The 23,121-nt window shown below is 37.0% G+C and overlaps 1 protein-coding gene across 3 annotated transcripts; it reads right to left on the bottom strand.

Annotated features, from left to right (window-relative positions):
- Nucleotides 1-389: 389 nt before the first annotated feature.
- On the bottom strand, nt 390-23,114 carry Rnmt (RNA guanine-7 methyltransferase). Of its 3 annotated transcripts, none has more exons than XM_020184538.2 (11): nt 22,985-23,114; nt 19,253-19,704; nt 17,321-17,456; nt 14,254-14,379; nt 12,045-12,157; nt 10,245-10,426; nt 9,455-9,619; nt 8,378-8,495; nt 4,577-4,678; nt 3,107-3,140; nt 390-1,459 (listed from the first exon to the last, which is right to left on the bottom strand). In XM_020184538.2, exons 2-11 carry the CDS (start codon nt 19,661-19,663, stop codon nt 1,422-1,424), a joined length of 1,425 nt encoding a protein of 474 aa, XP_020040127.1. In that variant the 5' UTR covers nt 19,664-19,704; nt 22,985-23,114; the 3' UTR covers nt 390-1,421. The 3 variants fall into 3 exon arrangements, 2 of the variants coding, with proteins under 2 accessions (XP_020040127.1, XP_020040128.1); XM_020184539.2 differs by lacking the exon at nt 22,985-23,114 and adding an exon at nt 22,369-22,945; XR_012447156.1 differs by lacking the exon at nt 390-1,459 and adding an exon at nt 7,980-8,154 and having other exon boundaries at nt 3,104-3,140.
- Between the last annotated feature and the right edge of the window lie 7 nt (nt 23,115-23,121).

The following is a 23,121-nucleotide window of genomic DNA, read 5'->3' as shown; positions in this document are numbered from 1 at the left end:
GATGTGCAATTGTTAATTTCCCACTGACTTTAAGGCAAACTATCACAAAAGCAAAAAGACCTAATTTCTGTAAAACAGACATTGCAGAAGGAACAGAAATGAGAAAACCATGTTCTCTTACCAAAAAGTTTGTTACTTTTAACACCACGATCAACAGACATTAACCAAGACTATGCTTTTAAAGCAACTACTGTAGATATTTATAGAAGCAATGTCTTTATAAGTCATGCTGTAAATAAATGATTTTTAAAAGAATATGCAATCGCTCTTTGATCTTAATCTTCAGTACATCTTAGAACTGGGAAATTTCCTAAATGATGAACTAGCAAATTTCCCACTAAATGGGGGGTGGGAAATAATGTAAGGATGACAAGTCACATAGGCATGAGTTCTAGAAGAATAATTACACAATTGACAATTTTAATGACAATTATAATGATTCCAAAATGGCAAATAAGACTGCTGAATGGTGATTAGACAATGGCCCTGGTATAAAGCACTGATGGTATAACAGGGCAACAGGCATTGCTGACTCTGGGCTAGAGAGAGCACACAGCATCTGTCACCAGGCTCTAACACCAGTGAAAATAATCCAAAGTCTATCACTTCCTTACAGTTACATGTGCACATGTGAACCTAGGTTTATCACAGAGAGAATTTCACTAAATCTTGAGTTAAATACAGCATCATTGCTCAACGAAGAAAAAGTTAAACGTATCTAATTACAAGCAGGATAACTGGTTACATTAATTATATCACTATGGTAAGAAAGTCTTAAGAGAAAACCAAAAACTTTCAAAATAATTCTATGCTGCCATCTAAAATGTTCTGAATAGTTCCAGAATTGCAGTATTTTATCGAAATTCAATAAACTGATAAAATTCTAGCCAAGTAACTTTTATGACCATCTAAACAAGTTTTAAACTTGTGGTTTTAACGATATATACTGAACACTTACATTCAAACTTACAGAACACAATCCATTTACTCTTCAAAAACACCACACAACAAAACTATGAAAATGAGTGCAATTGGCAAGCCAGTATGCTCTTACCAATTTTACAGCTGTAGTAAATTCAGCTTTGTAAACACACACTCAAGAAATCACAGCACTGCAGAGGTCAGTTGCTTTAACAAGCAATATTATAGTTTTTATGAGCTAAGACAGTAGAGGCAAATGGAATTTTTAGAACACTACTCAAAAATAGATTTTTAAAGACAAAGGTCCCAACTCACTCTTATATATACAAAGTTAATCTATCAGACAATAAATGTTGACTTTATGCACTGGAGTTTCCAGCAACGTCTTGCACATTTAGAGTTCGTTTCCTATTAAAACAAACAGCTGTCAAATCTATCTGAGATGGACTGCCTGAATCTGTGCAGGACGGAGTGATGCTCTGGGGTGATTGTCTAGGTGCTCACTGCTGCTTCTCAAAGGCAAAAACCAAGTAAATACCTAAAGAGGAAATAAATAAAATTTAGAGTTTAATTTTTTACCTCCTCAGGATAAGCAAAAACAATCTTAGTTCTGTTCATAACTTGGTGAGAATTCTTAAGTCTCTCAAACAGCTTTTGAGGAAGAAAAACGTCATTGATTTTTAAAAATTCTATTATTTGATTCATTAGACAAGGGATCATTTCTATTTATTTCAAAATGAATTCCTAGTATAATACTGACATCAGTCCATGGAAAAGCCAATTCAATAGCTCTTAAAACAAACAAAAAACTCCAAAAGTAGTTTAAGAAAAACTAAAAGTATAAAAATCAAAGCTGTTTATAGTACTCAGAAGCAAGCTGGCAGACTGTGAAATGGCTGGCAGGGCTTTATTTACCTGGTCCCCTACTCCAAGTGACCTTTCTGCAGTGCAGACTGGCCAAACCCCACACCCTACCTACCCATAGCCACTACAAACAGCCCTTTTGGTCTCTACTGTCCTAACTTAGGGTCACTTAAAACCACTAAGATGTTAAAGAGTCTGGTTTCAGGGATGAAATTAGTAGTAACTCACTCCCCTTTATAACGCAAACATTTATTTGCAAGTTCTGCTTATAGCAAGGACTTCCTTAAGTCTGTAGTTAAGAATGGGCTACTTAGATTAGCTAACCACAAAGGTTAGTCTGTGATCTAAGCAAAATTCTTCACCTGTTTTCTCATCTGTGAAAGAGAATATAATAAGTAACAGTCTACTTATACAGTTGTGAGAATTAAATGAGTTACGACAAATGACAAGTTTTAGAACGGCACTAGACACTTCAATATTAACCACTTATTTCCCAGATTTTACTAGTTTTCATTAAACTCTCCATTCATCTTTAGCACTTAAAACTTTGCCTGGCAGTACAGTTGTGTCTGTTTCTTCCATTTAATTCTAGAAGGCAGAAACTTGTTTGCCTTTTTATATCCTCAAGTCCTTTCATGAATTCCATGTAAGTCAACGCTCAACATTCATCCCTGTTACCACTTGCGCATTCAACATAATTAGCAAACATTTAAATGATGGTGAGAATTACCATTTAGATCCTTAGGGTACCGTGTAAGGGAATTATGATCATCACTTAGACTCTGTGAGGTAACTTCCTCAATGTCAGCACCTCACACATCTGCCAGGCCTCTGAGTTCTCTTCTGAAGACGTGAGCCCCACTTCCGGATATCTTTGTATCATGTTTGTTTTCAATCACATATTCTTCCAAGAGCCCCTACTTACTGCTGCTTCGTTAAATTTTCTAGATTCTACCTTCACTGTCAACATCAGAGTGGTCAAAATTAAATAAAATATAGGAAGTGTCTCATAATCCAAAAATTTCAACAGAATTGTGAGGTAAAGACATCCAATAGAGATAGCTGTTTAGTAACAAGCAGGCAGCGGAACGTCTATGTACGCTTATGAAAGTTTACGCTGAGCAAGAGCCAGCATGTGTTTATACATTTTCTCTATCACTACAGTTATGCTAGAAAGGGGGATTAGACATCTATAGGGATACAGATGTATCTGTGTATACAAACACAACCCAAAATGTGTCAGAAGTTCTCAAATTTTAATGATCCTTTGAAACAGAAATCTCTGAAATTGTCAGTTAATTGGCACTGATTACATACTTACTTGTAGCTTCCCATTCTGACTTACTTAAAGTTCCCTAAAATTAAAAAAGAAAACCAAATTCAACATGGAAATAAACATGTTTCTTTTTCAATAGTAGATCAAAATAGTCAAAATCCCCTAACTTAACTGTAACAACACAATTTACTGTTAATAGTATTATGATCTAGACATATAAATCAATGAGATTAACTTCTAGTGACATTTGTGACTTTTGTCCTTCTGCCAAAAAGGTGAATGTATATAATAAGGAGGGAGGGAGGGAGGGAGGGAGGGAGGGAGGGAGAGAGAGAGAGAGAGAGAGAGAGAGAGAGAGAGAGAGAGAGAGAGAGAATATAACGAGAAAAAGCATTTACAAGATTTAACTTGAAAAATGAAACAATTAGTCTTTTTTTTTTCTTGTGGGACTAGTTTGAACTTAGGGCTTCATGCTTGCAAAGTAGGCACTCTGCCACTTGAGTGATACCTCCAGCCCCTAAAATGCCTATCTTGAAACATCAAATAGCACTGGAGGAGGGAATAACATTTTTGTTTTTCTAAAGGAACCACAAAATAAAGTACATATTATACAAAGGAAATGAATTACAGCTACCAAAGAAATTAAACATTTTAGTATAGTAATATATGTGCTGCTTTGCTCAGGCATTGACTTAACAAGTTCTAGGGTCTGATGTAATTTTGAAGGAGTGATGAATATGGGATGGGCATGGTAGCTCATGCCTGTAATCCTAGTTACTTGGGTAGTAGAGACTGGGAGGACCTCAGTTTGAGGCCAGCTTGGATAAAAAAGTTCACAAGCTAGCACTTCAACGAAGAAAAGCTTGGTGTGGTGACGAGTGCCCATCATCCCAGTTACATGGGAAGCATAAATACCTAAGAGGACCGTGGTCCGGGTCAGCAAGGCACAAATGTGAGATCCTACTGGAAAAGTGAGTAAATGTGAAAAGAGATGGGGACATAGCTCAAGTGGTGGAACACTTGTCTGTCGAGCACAAGACCCTGAATTCAAACCTCAGTACCACCAAATAACCCTCAAAGTAAAGGACATTAGCTGAAATGTGCTATGAAAATATCACAAAGTCACAGCTGCTAATATCACTGTGGTACTGTCATATTTCTTATTTTTAAAACTGTGAACTTCCACACAGAAATGAGTACAAAGGAAGATGCGCTTTTCTCTCACTTCCCTACTTAAGTTCATAAAGTTCTAAATTCTGTCTCTGGGACACCATCAGCAGTGCCTAAGAGAGCAGTGAATCTTGCTGTTGCCTCAGACATAGCGCTCCATACCTAGCTCACTAGAACCAGTTTTATTCTATGTTTTTTGACATCAAAAGCCATTATAACCAACAGGCTGTCACACATCTGAGTATAATTCAGTGGGCCCAAGTTTGGTAAACAAGTGAAATCATCACCTAAATTTCCACATAATGCATGCTTTCCTACAAAATACTTTAAAAAATGAGAACTTACCAAGGGTAACCTTACTTGACTGTTTTTCATGTACTCTGCTGCATGTTTATAGTCATCTGCCTTTTCAGAGTTAAGTTTAGAATTCTCATTTGCAGGATATGGCTGAGGAAGCAAATGAAATTCCTAGTTAAGAGATTACTATAATCTGTAACTCAGAACTTGACACAGAAAATCATTTTTACTTAATCAAAATAACATCCTTAAGTATTATTTCCCTAAGTATTATTTCAGGACTATAAACTACACATACTTTTGAAATAAGAAAAAAGAGGAGGGAATCCTCTCTTAAAGCAGGTTATTATGGCCAACTCTTATCACAATTTTGGAATATTTACAGCTGGAACATAGTACATAATTTAATCCCAACCAAGGACCATTTCACAACAAACTGCATCTTGACTGCTAGGCAAGGGTTTCTGTTATAATACAAAGTTTAAAGTCATTATCAAAATATTAACACAATGGCAATTCAATGACCACATAAATAGCAATTAGAAATAATATAAATGAAAAAGCCAATACAAAAGAGAACCTTGTTTAAGGTAATGAAAGTGAAGTTCGAATAGGAAAATAATTTAGTTTCTAAAATCTAGGCAGTTCCCAAATTTATGTTAGAATGTGAAGGGTCAAGAAAAAAAATATATATATATATATATATGTGCCTCAAGGGCTAAGGGTGTGACTCAAGTGTTAAACCTGAGTCTTAGGTGCAAAGTACTGAATTCAAATCTCAATTCTGCAAAAAAAAAAAAGGTTCAAATTACCTCAAGTGCTATTTAACCCATTTAAAGTAGTATCCCTATACTGTGAAATGTCTTACCTTTTAATACATACACTTCAAAGCATAATAAATTACATAAATATTTAATAAAATAACACTCTTCCCTATATACGTTACACATTCTTTACAATCCCTTTGTCATATTACAACAAACCAAGCAGGAAGGAACCACTTTAAAACCTAGGTTTGGTGGGGGTGATCTAACCAATGTACAATATAAGCCTGTTTGGAATTGTCACAATGTACAATGAATATAATCTAATTTAAAAAAAAATAGGTCTTCCTAAGGAACTTTTAAGAAAATGATGTAGGAATGTCTACGTTGCTCTCTTCTTTTTGCCATTTCTTTTATAAATATCTTACCATATGTTTGAACATGGAAAATTAAGGTATTTATTTGCTGTTTAAAAAGTGCAGAGCTGCTGGGTATGGTGGCAGATGCCTATAATCCCAGCACTTGGGAGGATGAGAGGATCGAGTTCCAGGCTAGTCTAGGCTACTTAGTGAGTTCAAGACCAGCCTGGGCTGCACAGCAAGCCCCTGAGTCAAATAAACTACAAAACCAAAACAAACAAGAAAAGTATTGCGCTGAGGACTTCCATAGTGCCGGCAGTAGCAACTTTACTTTTATCACATCTTAACCCAAGTTTTTCTGAATTTCAATCCCATAATAGTAGTATCACTGCATTGCAAAGATTCAGAACTTTATTCTGAATGGTTGTCAAACTATTCTGTTGTAAATGTTCTCCAGCTCATCCCACTATGGGATTATCTGCCTATCAGTGGCTACTTCCTCCTTTTCCTCCATTGGTCATTTTGAAAGACCAACTAATCCATAACAAGGCTACAAAACTGATCACTTTTTCTCCTCCCTCAAACTCACTAAAATGCGTATCTAGGATCTCTGCTAAAGGATTTAACTTCTCCAGAACAGTTCCCAGAGTAACTTTACTGGTGAAAACAGAAGGTGGGTGTCAGGCTGTCCTGACTACAGTTCCTTGGCCTACATCCTTCCATCCTTCCTCTGCTGAAGCCTCTGGGAAACCTGAAACCCTGGACTAGCTGAAGGATGGATACTTTAGGAAATTACATTTTTATAACAAATATAAAGAAGGAGATCCACTTGAATCTCTGACCTGGACTAAAGCAGTGGCATACTGATACTGACTGCTTTTTCCATCTCTGGTGTCAATATCCATCCCAAACCATCCTCCCTGATGCCACCTAACTCATGTCCTAACTCTTACAGGGACATGCCCTGTCCTGCTGCTCTGTATCCTTTACAGGCCCACAAAAGGAACTTGGTCAAGAAATAAGGGGAAAAAAGACTTTTTCAAACTTGCCACCAGACAGCCACAGTCACAGGTAACAACTCAAGGGCAGGATGGGGTGGAGGAGTAGGCTGAAGAGGAAGACTGGACATGCAATGTATTAAAGAAATACAAAATTTATTAGTACTTCTCACACATCCCCTGCTCTCTCATGCTTCTCTGCCTTTACTGTTACTTGTCTTCTCAAGGCCCTTTTATATACTTGCTGCACTTTTAATGCTTCTTCATAACAGCTACTTTTACATTGTATGTCTGTGTCTTTAATATACCACAAAGACCTTGTTTTGTCATCCCATTTCTAAGTACACTTTAAAATGAATGATAACAATGAATTCATTGCCTATATGCTAGGAGAAATATACATGACTGATTGTTATGCATGCAAAGCCCCGTCAGAAGAGGTAATGCACAAAGGTGTGCTGGTGTGGGGAACTTGTGCACAGAGTTTCTGGTTTTCTCCTCTTGCTCAAGAAACATAAAAATAATCTCCTACTCCTAATACAAAGCAAATAAAAACATTCCTAATTCTAAAATATAGGAAATATAGCTAACAAACATTTTATTGATTACTGGTTTCAAAAGACAATTAAGGATTTAAAGAAGATCCTCCCACTCATAAGATGGGAGAGTGGGTATGGACACAACATCAACAGGAAGTGACATCCGACTGCCACCTATAGAAACTGAAGAAGGGCTGGTCGAATGGCTCAAATGGTAGCCTAGCAAGCATGAGGCCTGGAGTTCAAACCCCAGTATCATGAAAAAGGGGGAAAAAAAAGAAAATAGATGGAAGAAAATAATTAATAATATGTGACTTCCAATCAACCCTCCCTGGGCCTAAGGCTGCCCATTTAAAAAAACATGAACAGTGACTGCTTTGTTTACTTCATGGGATAATTACAAGGATAAATAAAATGGGGTACTTTTAAGTACTTCCAAATTGAATGAATCCTCTTAAATGTAATGCCCATGTGATGACTATATTCTGCTACTCAGTTTCTGACGAATACAAACATGCTCACTGAATACTTTAGATCTATCTAGTTAAATACCACATGATAAAGGAAAAAAGGAAAGCAGCCAATGGCTTTATGTTGAGAAGCTTGCATACAATCCTATCATTGCTGCAACAAGAGAAGCAAAGAGGTCTCACCTCAATATATTCGAAGAACAAAATTATGCATGGTATGAGCCTGCCTTGGACCCTGGCCAGGATGGTTCTAAACTACTGGTGTAATCATAGGGCACTGTTGTAAAGAAGCAGTTCTCAATTGGTAGTAATTTTACCTACCGGGGGACATATGCACATGTCTGTCACAACTGGGGCACAGGGGCGCTATAGCAGGCATCTAGTAGGTAGAAGCCAGGAATGCTATGGTATCCTATAGGGCACAGAACAGCATCTTTCCAGTCCACAATGTCAATAGTCCTGAGGTTGAGAAACCCTATTTTTAAAGCAGTACTACCTAGAAAACAGAATTTGATAACAGTATCACTCATTCATTCACCAAGAATTTACTGACTACCCACCATGGAAAGCTTCTGTATCAAGCTCTGTCTAGGAACTAGAGAATCCAGAACGTTTATAATGATGATCCGCATAATACATCTAGCTTTGACAGGATCTTAAAAAACACGTAAACGAGTTCACTATGACCTGCAATTTTTATACCTTTTCTGGATACTTACCTCTAGGGCCTGCATTCGTTTTAACAGCATTTTATTTTCATTATTCTTAATCTTTTCTTCGTAGAATTCCAGAAATGTTTTTTTGTAGACTAGTTTCATATTGTACTTCTTTGCCATTCTGTCCAAAAAACATTACTTAATGAAAAGGCTTTCAAAATATTTATAATCCCTTAATAGCCTATATTTGCAATGACTACAGTGACATCTTCTGGGCTTAATGAACATAGCTACAATTTCCTTCGTAAGTACAAAAGCAACACAAATGAAAGAAGAGTAACATACTAGTAACATACTTCTTTACATACAGGCCTGTAAAGAAGCGTTCTGAATGCCAACAGGCAGCAGACAGCTCTCCCTGTTAGTGTAACAAATGAGAAGTAACATCAAAGACAGTGGGCTGTGGAAACAGCTAGAGGGAACATTTTCCCATCTATTTCATTTTATTTAATTTGATCTCCTACAGCTGCACTGAAAACAGCTGTTAAGTACCTCCTTCTTTAAGACTCATGCACAGTAGACAAGCGCTCTACCATCTGAGGCTATGCCCCCCAGCCCCTTCCCATCTTTTTATTTAATTTTGCAGATAGTTTTGCTATGTTTGCAGCGGTCAAGTACAAAGGGGGAATACATTCCTGAATAAGGATTTTATTATCAAGACTGTTGATAAGACTCAGTCAATTTCAAAACGATACTAAGTGCAAACAATTTTTGATATCTCTGTGAGAAAAGGACCATCTTTGAGCTATGAAGACTTATTATGTATCACCAATTACTGAATTCACTTAAAAAGGAGCTCCTGCTACCTGCAAGGTCAGGTATCTTATGTTACAAGTTGAAGGGAATTAGCTCCTTTTATTTACCCACAGGGTAATATAAATTTCCAAGAGTGAGAGAAAACTATGTAAGTTAGACTGTAAGAGGCCTATTGCAGCAATCCTGGATATGCTACTATCTTTTTTATGAGGTTACTTTTTCTTTGGGCTTCATTTAAAATATGGGATGAGTCACAATATTAACTTTCCCCCTTTTCTTCATAAGACCAAAAAAAAAAAAGTAACATATTAATGACATTCTTACTCAGTTAGCAATGGAAAATAGACCAAGAATTCTGGGACATCCACAACACCTTCCAAGTTGAAGTCATATTTACAGCCAAATAAAGGATAATCTCCTTTCTTCTGAAATTTCACAGTATATATTTCATTTCCAAATGATTCTGTTTCTGAAGCTTCAAGACGTCTTCTATTAGGGTTATCCCCCAATCAAAATATAAAGATTAAAACTGCGATCAGTATACTTATTTTGGTACTATTATGCAGATGAGAAATTACACGATGCATTTTTTTTTTTTTGTGGTTTGAACTCATGGCCTACACCTTGAGCCACTCCACCAGCCGTTTTTGTGAAGGGTTTTTTTGAGATAGGGTCTCACGAAGTATTTGCCTGGGCTGGCTTTGAACCAAGATCCTCCTATCTCTGCCCCGAGTAGCCAGGATTACAAGTGAGAGCCACCAGTGACAGCTACATGCTGCATTTTAAAGACTCCTGATCAGACTTTTAATAGGATTCAAGCTACTTTTAAGAGCAATGTACTAAAAGATCATTACAATCTCACCAATAGTATCAGGCTGGAAGGTATCACTCAGCAGTTTACCTACCACCATAGCTTCTGGGTCAATGCCACCTCCATCTCCAACTTACATGTAAGTTCATCTTGGGGCCTTTATTCAAATATAGTATGTGCTCAGCACTTACAAGACTGAATGGCATGTTTTATAAACTCTAGTTGTAATAAACATTTGCAACTTAATACTTTAAGCTGAATACTGAATATTTTGTAAACCACAATGTATTTCAAAGTACTTACACCAGTTCAAAGCTATTGGGAGTGGTGCCGATAAAATAGCCTCCAGGATTCAGCCTCTCACAAGCATTTCTGAGCATCATGTCAGCCTGCTCAGAGGACTCAAAGGAGTAATGACAAGCAAACTGACAACTGCAGATGTCAAAGCACATTTCTGGTTCATGAAATTTATCAACCAAAAGTTCCTGAAACAAACATGAATGGACTAAGATTTTGAAGTAATTTCAACACAAATCAAAACTTTTTATTAAATGAATTACCAGAATTTAGGGTTCTCAAAATAAAAGCAGACATGCCTTACCACCAATCTATCATTTTCATCAGTCTTCAACCTATTCTATCCCTTGTTATGTGCAATAAGGGCCATAAAGAAGTCATCCTTTTATTCTGCTTAAAATAATAACTTGATTCCTATTTTCATTCTAACTCCAAAGTCTAGGGACTCCTAAGTCATGTTAATAATGGCCAGTCACATACAGTACTAAGCCTTTCCTTTGGCTTTTCTTGGGAGCCAAAGTAATATGATATCAAAACTACAGATGAAACACATACAACTGATTAAAGGTATCTACAATATTTAAATAAGTTAACAAGTCAGACAAAGAACATTAAGTTCACAGTGAGACTTCAATTCATAGTTAAGGAATTCAGAAACAGATGAACATGGAAAAAGCAAAAAGATTCTGAGATTTTGTGAACTCTCCCAAGTTACAAGGTGAGCAAAATACACTGTTAAATTCATTTCTACTTCAAAATAAAGTCAATCCTTCATATCTTTAGGTTTTGCATCAGCAGATTCAACCAAACATGGATTGAAAATAGAAGAAGGAGGGAGGGAGGGAGGGAGAGGGGGAGAGAGAGAGAGAGAGAGAAAGAGAGAGAGAGAGAGAGAGAGAGAGAGAGAGAGAGAGAGAGGTTACACACGCCTGTGCAGATTTTTGTCATTATTCCCTGAACATTGTAACAACTATTTATGTATCTTTTCCATCTGGAAATGACAAAGTGCACAGGAGGACGTGAGCAGGGTTATGTGTAAAAATTATGACATTTTATGTAAGGGATTTGAGCACTTGTGGATTTTGGAATAGGTGAGGAGTCCTAGAACCAATCCCTCCACAGATAATGGACTAGATTACAAATGTCCAAATCAAAAAGTCACAGTTACTTAAAAGGAAAAAACTCCCAGAAGAACCAGTAAGTTGCTGGAGAGAATTTAGCTGAAACTGAAAATGCATGCCCCTAAGATTTTTTTCTTTTTTTGGGATGGGGGAAGGGCGGTTCCTGGGATTTGATCTCAGGGCCCCAATTGAGCCACACCCCAAAGCCCTTTCTTGGTCTATTTACTTGCGCAGATTGGCCTAAACTGGCAATCCTCCTATCTCTGCTTCCTGTGTAGCTGGGATTACAGGCATGGGCCACCATGTTCAGGGGTTATTGGTAGTACCTAACCACTTGAGCCATGCCTCCAGCCCATTACATTTTTTTCTTTCGGGTTTGGATTCCAGGCCTCATAGGCAGGCACTATCTTACTTAAGCTATGCCCCCAGCCTCTCTAATCTTTTAACCATGATCTTCCCATTTTTGCCTCCCACGTGGCTGGGATTATAGATGTGTCCTGTTATGCCCACTCTTTCTTAAGATTTTTTAATGTTTCAAAGCACATTTTAACAAATGAATTGATTTTAAAAATGGGGTATAGCTTAGTGGTATATAGCTTAGTGGTAGAATACTTGCCTATCAAGGCCCTGGATTTGATCTTCAACATCTCAAAACAAAACAAATTAAAAATAAAAAACACTGTACCTTTGAACAGTCAGCAGTTATAAATTCTGCATTAAAAATATATTCATTATCACGACGATATTTCATGTCTTCATACCGCTGCTGACACTGTTTGACAGAAATGTCAGCAATATCTGGAAGGGTGGAAGGGTATTAGTAAGTATAACAAAGAATCAGTTGATCTCAAAAAACTAGCATGAAATCCAGCCTTAGTACAAGAAAAAGGCTCCATTTCTTTTAAAACAAAAGTCTTTCTTTGTTACAGTGCAACTGTTCTATTGATTTTCCAAAGGAACTGGTTTCCTTTTTTTGTATGTGACTCTTAATAGGTATTAATTAATACCAGAAAAGTTCTAGTATGATTTTTAAATCCTTATTTGAAGTTAAAAGGAGAAAGGTAAGATTCCAATTTGAATTATAAAACTGTAAGTTCACTTTTGGTAATACCAAGTTTCTATTTTGAGATTTGTACTGGTGGTACAAAAACAATGATGAGTAACTTATCAAGAATACAAAACAGCAGCACAAAATGGCACTGAGATATGTAATATATTCATCATTACACAGTAATGGGAAAAAACAGTTTCATTTAAGAATATCCTTGATAAAGCAGTAAAAATTAATTCTGTTAAATCTTGGCTCATGAATGTGTATCTTTTAATATTCTATGTGATAAAATGGAAGTAACAAAACACTTCTGCTACATAGCAAAGTGCAATGGTCTTCCCAAAGAACAGTACTTGATGTGACTGTCCTGAGTTGTGAGTTATGAGCTACACCGACCACTTTTCTCACTGATTTTAAAGAATGACTGATAAAACTATGGTTATGCACCCTTGAATAGCTGGCACAAATTTTCTTGAAAATGAACACTGCTTAACTTCAAGGAAAATAATGGAATTTGTTATCAAAGATAAAATTTCACTTTCAAGTGAAAATTAACAATTTTGAAAAATGTGTACCAGCCACCATGGGATGAACATTTCCCTAATACTTAAAAGACTTTTCTGACTGGTGGTGACATTAAACACTTAGAAGATCTGTATATCTTCAGCTAACCGTAGACCAATGGATTTTAATGTAACAAAGTATAAAGAGTTTGTAAATAAAGCTTCAGATTCCATATTATACTAATCTTTAAGGAACTGAAACTTTCTGTTTTTTGGCATGGAATAAAGATGAATATCCATAATCATCTGAAAAGGCTAATGCCTTCATCTAACAACTACTTAACAACCAAAATAACATTATGACATGCTGAATACATAAGCAGTTGTGAGAATCTAGTTGTCTACTATAATTCTAGACTCTAAAAGGACTAGCAAAAATATAAAGATACCAGCATTCTCATTAAATTTTATCTTAATGAGTTAATGTCTTTTAAATTCTCAACTTTACTTTCAAATGTGGCATCAATGGGCATAACCACTTACACAAAAGCCTTCTTATTTTTTAAGTGTAGACAGGGCTCATCAAAACCAAAACTTTGAGACCCACTGACTGAGGCAGAACTCTGGAGGTGATGCTGTTGTGCTTCTTCTAACTCATCATGTCAAAAAGAACAGGACATCTGCTGGTCCCACTTCATAGCTAAGACTGATCCCTGCATTCAAGTGCTCAGTTCATTCATTAAGTTCCTATCAACTTTTCACTTACGGCTTCAGTTTTTTTTTTTTTTTTTAAGAATGTTGCCTCAATCTAGTATTTCATCGAAGATGACAGTGATTTTCTTATTCTATCATTCCTCCTCTATTATTATTCCTCAATATAAAGGAACTTCCTGTTACAATCATATGGTTACTTTGAAATACTGTTCATGTTGGAGAGGCAAGAAGAATGTTTTATTCCTTCTCCTTATTCTACCAATTTCAGAACAGTTAGTTCCAGTACCTTCCAAGAGTGGACAATGAAGGTGTTTTTTTCCTTTGGTGTGTTTAATCGTTAATCTTTTTGTTCAAATTTCCTATGTTGTTCAAATTTCCTATGTTGGTCAGTAGAAAACTTCAAGTTTATCTTTTACAAATGACTCACTACTGATAGCTTCCTTCCTTTTGGGAAGGACAAGTTACCCAGGCTCATTTAACCATATTACAAAATCACCAGAAAAAGTCTTACAGCTAATTTTTAAAAACATGTATCTTATGTATCAAGTTGGTAAGGCGACCCTTCTAATTTCCCATTCATTGAACTGATCACAAAAAACTCTTTCCCATGCCAACACCTGTCTTACCAGCACAGACCAGCTTGTTAATTCTTCCCTTTCTCCATTTGAGCAAATCTCCACCTTTACCACATCCCAGGTCCAAAACAGTGATACCACGGGTTTTTTTCTGTCGTACCTTTTCTAGGAATTCCCCTAAGAGAGAAATCAGTCTTAATAAATTTTCTCATCTTCATTTTTACTAAAGTGTATGCTGTTACTTTTGGTAATTTACTAACCTGCTTGACATGTAATATAAACTTTTACACATTCATGTATAGTTTATTTCTAACATGATATTTAAAAATACAACCAAGAGTCAATCAATTTGATCCTTTATCACTAAAGTATATACATTTCAAGTATCATTAAAGTGATATTTTACAAAGACAAGACAGCTTTTTAGAGACTATTTTTAGAATGTGAGCCAAAAGTAGAAAACATTTTAAATTCTAACTACTACAAAAAGTTGTTAACACTTGTGGTAAGACAAGACTAATTATTCATACTTTTTGTAGCTTTTTCTTTCCATAGCTAGGTGTTTAACTTCTTATAATCTAAGTAAGTTGAAATAGTTATGGAATGATATTAGTGTTTCATTTTCATAAAAGTAGTCAGGCTTACTATCAAAAGAAATACAAGAGGTAGTCAAAAAACGATACCTACCTTTTTGGTTTCACTATCATCAGATTTCTTAAACACCCCAATCTATCATATCACATTAATAACCAACAAATAGTATCACAGTCAAAAAGTTCAAATATCAGTTAAAGTCTCATTAAGACAAACACACATATACATTTTGAGACAAGATCTTGCCATATAGCCTAGGCTGGCCTTGAACTTGTGAGTTCCTGCCTCAGCCTCCCAAGTACTGGGATTACAAGTGTGTACCACCATGCCTAGATAAAGGCTTATTAATTTTCTAAGACCCCCCCCCCGCCGACCAAATATTTAACAATTCTAAAACTTGATGCAATGATGAATCCTACGTCTACTCTCCCTATCTTTAAATTCAGAGTTGAATACTTTGTAGTTCATGTGTATGCTATTATTTTGGTGGCTAAAATATTCTATACAACTACTTGTAATATCTGTAAGGTCTGAAAGTAACCTTTTTTCTTTTTTGCTGTATTGGGGTTTGAACTCAGTGCTCACCACCTGAACCACGTCCTAAGTCTGTAAGCAATTTTCAATAGAAGCACAAGAATTCCATATTTAATTTCCTGTCATGAATCTTAAGAAAACAGCCTGACAAATATTGAAATATTAAAAATAATTTAAAATCTTTTATTTCTACATGATAAGACTAACAAGAAGGGAAATTGTCACAAACCTTCTTAATACCTTTTGATATTAAAGAAATATCAAATTTAAGAATTATATTCAACTATTACTAAGCTGTAAGTACCTAGATGAAAGACAAAATAACAGAACATATTGAAGAGAGAAAGAAAAAAAGCCAAGAGGGAGGATAGCACAGATCACACTGGTTGCATTAGGACCAGAAAGGCAGGTGCAGATAGCAAAACTGAGAGTTACTGGAACAGCTGAGGGGCAGAGCATTGAGAATATGAGTACAAGAATTTTTGCTAAGTCTGACTTATGCCTCTACTACTACCCATTTTCCTAATTATAAAAAATGATACATGCAAAACATGGAAAATATGGACTAAAAAATACTTACTTAGTGAAAAAAAAGAATAAATGACAAAATATCCTTAAAATATCCAATGGTAAGTTATCTGCTTGAAGATAATAAAGAACGAAGAGAAAAGCTGAGGTGCAGATATAATCTTAAGAATAGAGGTTGAGGGCAGAGTATAGCGGCCATGGCTGCAATCCTAGCCACTCAGGCGGTGGAGGCAGGAGAATCAAGGCCAGCCAACACAAGAAAGACCTTATCTCAAAAAGCAAGCTGGGTGTAAGGCATGAGATTCTGTTTGAAGAATAATTATAACAAAAACAAAAAACAAAAAAATGAGGTTGGAGAGTGGGGGTATCACTCAAGTAGTGGAGCACTTGACTAGCAAGCATGAGGCCCTGAGTTCAAACATCAGTACCGCAAAAAGGAAAAGAAAAAAAACAGTTAAAAATGTCATATTAAACTTGGAAAGAGTTGGTTAGTTCTCACTCTAATACTTCTCAGAATAGATTTTATTTGAAAATTACTAAATTAACTACTAGAAATCACAATTAGCATTTTATTCTTTCTAGTGTAATTTAAAAAAAAAGTATTCTCACTTTTGCTTACAGTAGCTAGAAAAACCAAAAACACAAAACAAAAAAACTCTTATTAGGAAAAACCAGTTGGGTGCTGGTGGCTCACACCAGTAATCCTAGCTACCCAGGAAGCAGAGATCAGGAGGATCTTCGTTTGAACTACAGCCCAGGCAAGTAGTTCTTAATATCCTATCTAGAAAAAAATCCATCACAAAAAAAAGTCTAGTGGAGTGGCCCAAGTGGTAAGGAGAGTACGCCTAGCAAGCTTGAGACTCCGAGTTCAAACCCCAGTACTGCAAAAATGAAAAACTTCAAACAACATCAACTTAAAAATTCTCTAAACTTAGCAGTCTGACTTCTTAATGTACTAGATATACAAAGCAGTAATTAAATTCTAAATCCTATTTCCTCCACTCACTCCCATTTTAATTTCAAAGATGAACTGCCATAAAATGTTGCCCCCAAAGATATGCTATTGCTCCAGAACTATGAGAATAAAATAATTATGTACATAATGGCATTAGGCAATCTTAATTATAAGTATAAATAAGCACACTGCCTTTTGAAAGCTTGATTAACATCAAGTAAACATCCATTAATATCCTATGCAGTCAGCCAGAAGTAATCAGTAGAAGTATCTCAAGGCCCTAGTATTGGCTCCAGTTCTTTTATAAACCCAAGGTGTGCACTAAATAATTAATAGACTCAATAGCTTGATAAATAGTTAACACTGGGGAAGAAAAAAAAAAAGAAAGCCAAGGCTGTGGATGTAGCATTTGCAAGGCCCTAGTTTCCAATTCCCAGCCCTGCCACCACACACACACACAATTAATAAGATTAAAAGACTAAACCAAAAGGAAAAAACCAATCCTACCAATAAGAACACTTTTAATCCAATTATTAAAGTTTCTTAGGTAAAAAATACGACTTTGACTACGTTTCTCCAAACCAACTTCCTGAAGCTCATTGTAGTGGGCAGCCACTGCTGAGCTGTGTCCTTCTTTCAGGTTCTGCAAACAGAAGGAACAAAATAAAGGATGAGAATATTTATAAAAAAGCCTCAAAACACCTGACCTATGAAAAGATGCAATGCTACTGAAGTGAACCCCACAAAATGGAATTACACACAGAATTAACACTAATTACCACCAGATCCAGCTATTTGTTTTGCCTTATTCCTTCTGAAGAACAAAAACAAAACAAAAAACCTTCATCTTGTTCTTTCATCTGTATAACTTTGGAGTTATCCAGAGTTTTGACTTATTTAACATGTAACGGTCAATGGATAGAGCTCCTACAAGGAAATAAAATACAAGTATAAGCAATTAAATTATTATGTTATTATTACTGTGCAGCTGTTGTGAGGACTAAATAAGATAATTTACACAAAGGGATTAGAATTTAGTAACTTGTACTCAATGTCAGTGACATCTATTATATGCAATAATTTCAATCTGCATTCTGTAGAAACCCAGGCAGTCTACAAAAATTGCACAGAAGGCAAAGGGCTTTGGATTCCTCCATTTCCTTTTCAACAAAACTGCCTCATCTTTTACTTATTTTACAGGTTGAAAAGTAAGTGTTCACTTGAAAACTACCTTTAAAACAAAAGCTCCTCCTATAAGGACACAAATGACAAAAGCCTGGCCTTTCTGCCACTTTCCTCTTGAGGAATGATGGTAAAATCTGACTCATTTTTTTCAAGTATTCTCTTTTTCTCCAACTCCAGATTCTGCTTCAGAATCCTTTCCAATATGGCAAAAGAGTTCCTATTTTTTGCTCCACAATATCCCTGCTACTTATCAGGTTTCTGCATCACCTTAAGTATTAATAAGAACTTAGAAACATTATTGCTTAATTACGTTAATAAAGGAATACAGAGCTAGGTATGATTTTGAAATTTATCACTTGTAAGTGATCACCCTCACTACTGAAGACCAAAAAAAAAAAGAGAGAGAGCAATGAACATCTGACAAAAAAAAAAAAGGAACATTTGATTAAAAAAAAGACTCCATACTCCTATCTTAATAAAAAGCAAACTACAGAAACTAGCTTTCAGTTTTCTGGTCAAATTAGAGTTCTGAAACAAAATTAAAATTATCTCATTAACACAAGTTTCAACTTCACAAGAATTAAATTCTAAGAGTTAAAAGCCTATTTGTGTCCTAAGTTTGTGTCTATTACAAGTAGAGCATTCTTGGGCTGGGTGAGGTAGTTCACAGCTGTAGTCCCAGCTACTCAGGAGACAGCGATCAGGAGGATAGCAAGTTACTGAGACCCTCATTCTCAACGAGTAATCTGAATGTGGTGGCGTGGAACTGCAACCCCAGTTTGTGGGAAGCTTAAATAGGAGGACTGTGGTCCAAGGTCAAGATAAAACGTGAGACCCTATGCAAAAAAATAACCAGAAGTACTAGAAGTGCAGCTCAGGTGGTACAGGGCCTGCCAAACAAGTGCAAGGTCCTGAGTTTAAGTCCCAGCACTGTAAAAAATAAAGTAAAAGCTGGGCATGGTGGCTCATGCCTATAATCCTAGTTACTAAGGAGGCTGAGATTGGGAGGATCACAGTTCCATCCCAACTAGGTGGGGAAGCACAAATTGGAGAGAAATAACCAAAACAAAAAAGACTGGCTCAAGTGGTAGACTGCAGAATTCAAACGCCAGGATCACACACACAAAAAAGTACAACATTCTTAAGCTACTAAATTTAGATAATAACAAACAAAAAATAATCAGCATAATTTTACAACTGGTCCAAATTTCCAGATGACATATCCTTTTTACAAATAAAATATATTCAACATACTTTCTGCTTTTCAGGAACACCTTCCACTTCTATTTTTCTCTTTTTCTGAGAGCCATGTCCAGGGGAAGGCTCATCATTTGGAAAATCATTGGTTTCCAGTTTTCTTTTCTTTGAAACGCCTTCATCATCACCAGAACCTTTTTCCTCTGGGACAGTTTCAACATCATGCTTTCTTTTCTTAGATGGAGTGTCTTCCCCGTAATTTTCTTCTACAAGACCATCTTCAAACTCTTTTCTCTTTACTGGTGTGTCTCTTTGCTCAGAGACAGGAGTCTTTTCAGAAAGCCCAGTCCCAGACATTGTCGTGGTATCATTAATACTAAATGAAGACTCTACTTCAGAACCTTCTGTTGCTTTTCCCCACTGAAGAGACATCTTTTCATATTTTTCTGCTTTTGTAGAATTTTCCATTTCTGGTTACTTGAATGATGGTAAATCTTCATGAACCAACACTAGAAAGGTAAAAATTTGACATTACTTATAAATCACTAATGCTGACTTTAAAACAATTTTAACTAGAACCTGGTCATTTGATTTGAGTGATCTACTGTAAGTTTTAATCTCAACATAGAGGATTATCTGTAGCAGTAGTAATTACAATTTCTCCAAATGACTACAATCATAATCATAAAAGTCATTGTGGGTATTAAAACTGACAAATGAAGTGAAGACATACATTTTTACTTACAAAATCATACAAGCTTTAGAGTACCAAACAGCTGCATACATTCCATTAGAAAGCAACTGTGGTCAATCAAAAATTAAGTATTATTATTTTCCCCAATTTATGTATGGTAATTAATCATACAGGTACAAAATTGTTAGGACATATCTATTAAATTCTTGGAACTAAGCTACTTAATACAGGGAGCTGTTAAGACATTTCTTTTGGTCTAAGAGGCTAAGGTAAGCAAGAACAGAAAGGTTTGGGAATTGTTATGGTTTTAGTATGAAATACCCACATGGGCTCATGTGTTGACAGCTCGGTTTTCATTTGGTAGCACATTGGGAGGTCCTGGAAACTAGGGGGTGGGGCATAGCTAGAGGAAGTAGGTCACTGGGGGTGTTCCTTTGAAGGTTACACCCAGTCCCCAGTAACTTCTTTCCTCTCTGCTTCCAGCCACCATGAGGTGAACAGCCTGCTCCTCTGCACACTCATGCTGCCATGATGTTCTGCCCACCACAGGCCCAGAATCAAAGAGCCAAGGACTATGGACTAAAATCTCTGAAACCATGAGCCAAAATAAATCTTTCCTCCTTTTAAGTTGTTCTCTCAGGTATTTTGGTCACAAAATATGCAAAAGTTAACTACAACAAGGACTTCTGAAATCCTTATTTCATAATGGGGTTCTCAAATTACATACAAAGTGAAGAATAGGAATGGCTTTAGACAAGTTTCAAGACTCAGCCTGCAGTTTAGTGATCATTAGGTCTCTTTTAAGTATGTTCTTAGGTCTATGTGTAAAATGAGAAGGAGGAACTGAGAGATCTATATCAAACAGGAACTATATGATAGTCTATTAAGTCATTCAATAAATTTACTGAACTTCTACTACAGAAAAGCTCAATGTGAATTATGTCTTCAAGAAGCTATAAACTTGGAGCCAGGTGCAGTTGGCTCATACCTATAATCCTAGCTACTCAGGACAGAGACCAGGAAGCTCACGGTTCTAAGTCTGTCTAGGCAAATAGTTCACCAGACCCTATCTCAAAAAAATACCTTCACAAAAAAGGGCTGGTGGAGTGGCTCAAGGTTTAGACCCCGAGTTCAAATCCCAGTATCACCAAAAAAAAAAAAAAAAAAAAAAAGCTAAGTTCTATTAAATTGTTAGGCCAAGCATGATGGTTCATACCTATAATCCCAACTACTTGGGAGGCAGAGATCAGGAGGATCATGGTTGGAGGACAGCCTGGGCAGTAAGTTAGCAAGATCCCCATCTCAACAAACAAGCAGACCATTGTGATACACGCCTGTAATACTAGCTTTGTGGGAAGCATATGTAGGAGGATTGTAGTCCTGGGCAAAAAGAGCAAGACTCTATCTGACAAATAAAGCAAAAAAGGACCGGGAGTATGGATCAAGTGGTAGCACACTTGTGGAGTTAAGCCCAAGGCCCTGCATTCAAACCCCAGCACTGACTGACACCCCCCAAAAATGAAATAAAATGTTAACTTGTGTTATTCAAACCAAGTGAAGTAAAAGCAAAAGTCAAAAAAATCTGTGAAATTTAGAAAACTCAGAACACAGAAGTTGTAAAGAATGAATGTATTTTTAAAACTTTTTGCATAAGAAAAAAGAACTCATCAAGTTGCCTCAGAGAATAGGTAAAAACAAGTCATTATGAGCCAGGAAGAATTTCAAGGGATACTACCCACCACTTGAGGTAACAAAATAACAAGAAGTGCCAAATAAGAACTGAATCGGAGAATGAAAACATGAAAAAGTGGGGGACCTGATGGCATACACTGCAGTCCCAGCTAATGAGAAGGCAGAGGTAGGAAGGTAGTGGACAGAGGCCAGCGCAGGCAAAAGTCAGGAGACACTATCTCAAAAACTAACTTGGTATGTTGGTGTATGCCTGTAATCCCAATTACTCTGGAGGTGGAGGTAGAAGGACTTACAGTTGGCTAGCAGGTCGAGTTCAATTCCCAGTACCGCCAAACACAAAAACAACTCCCCACCCCCATCCCTGAAAAAACACCAGAAAAGTAATTCGCAGAACTACTTCAAATGAGTAGCTAGGAAACCAAATTATCAAATCCCTTTCTCCTCCTACACCACGTATTTCCTAAAAGGAAAGAAACTGACTTCTGCATTCAAATAAAGCAATGCTACATATTATCATCAGCTGTAATTATTGCCTAAAATTAGTACTGAGATTTAAGTGTGAATTTTATTCACACAGGGCACTACTTCCACAGATATGACATGATAAATACAGCATTCCAGACGACTACAGAAATGGATAAGACTGATTAGAACTAAGTATTATAGCTCAATAGTATAATGCTTGTGCTCCTAGCGTGCTCAAGGCCGATTTGGATTCCCAGCTCCGCCAAAAAAAAAAAAAAAAAAAAAGAAGAGAGCAAGAGAAAAGGTGGAATGATGACAATACCCCAAACAGAAGAGAGCCGCCTCACTCCCAATCCTGGAGAAAGGTGTGTAAGGTACAGGGAGCGTCCACTGACGTCGGCACGGACAATTCGACCTGGCTTTGCAGTCACAAGTCTCAAGCAAGCCGGGTCTCTCCGCCGCTTCATTTTCTCCCGCCTGGCTAATGCTCAAGCTGGTCAAAATCTACAGCGGGCTCAAGAGCACGCGAGAGGGGAGAAGAGAGCTCTGCCAAGTTCATCCCCTTGTGTCATGGACGCGGCCTAACGCTAACTCAAACTCTGGTTCAGGTTTGAGGCGCCTCTCAAAACAAAATGAGCCCTTTGGATTCCACACTTTGTCCAACCTACTCCTAAGAGCTGCCCCAGGGATGCGGGCTGAAGCAGCTTCGGGTTTCTCCCCCGGCTCGCGGGGTCTGAGAAGCAATGGCGCCCGCCATCCCAATCAGTATGCATTCTGCTTCCAACTGGGGGCACACAATCCCCCCATGAGACCAGTAGTGGAGCCACAGGGTTAATGTTTGGTGAGCCAGGTCAGGAGTCAGAGCGCTCGCTGTATTTCCTCCTGAAGCTGAAACACAAAGAAGCAAGGAAGGTGTGGAGCCAGACCACCACACTTACCCGCACTGCCCTCCACGATTCTGTTTGCGGAAACAGACTCAGCGCAAGGTGTGCCTTGTTTCGTCATTTCCTGGGAATGTGCTGATCACGTGATGTGACGCCCGGGCGAGGAGCGTCGCTTCCTCAGCGCCGAAACT

The sequence above is a fragment of the Castor canadensis genome, chromosome 4 (assembly GCF_047511655.1).
Source record: "Castor canadensis chromosome 4, mCasCan1.hap1v2, whole genome shotgun sequence".
Taxonomy (NCBI): domain Eukaryota; kingdom Metazoa; phylum Chordata; class Mammalia; order Rodentia; family Castoridae; genus Castor; species Castor canadensis.
Note: the sequence above shows the minus strand (reverse complement) of the source record. Positions and strands in the feature narration are given on the sequence as shown.

Excerpts from the sequence above, each read along its gene's own strand:
- Rnmt (XM_020184538.2), bottom strand. The coding sequence starts at position 19,663 with ATGGAAAATTCTACAAAAGCAGAAAAATATGAAAAGATGTCTCTTCAG. Across the intron at positions 17,457-19,252 it reads GTGTTCCTGAAAAGCAGAAA|AACCTGAAAGAAGGACACAG; the intron begins GTATGTTGAATA and ends TTCTGTTTGCAG. Across the intron at positions 10,427-12,044 it reads TAACTGCTGACTGTTCAAAG|GAACTTTTGGTTGATAAATT; the intron begins GTACAGTGTTTT and ends TGTTTGTTTCAG.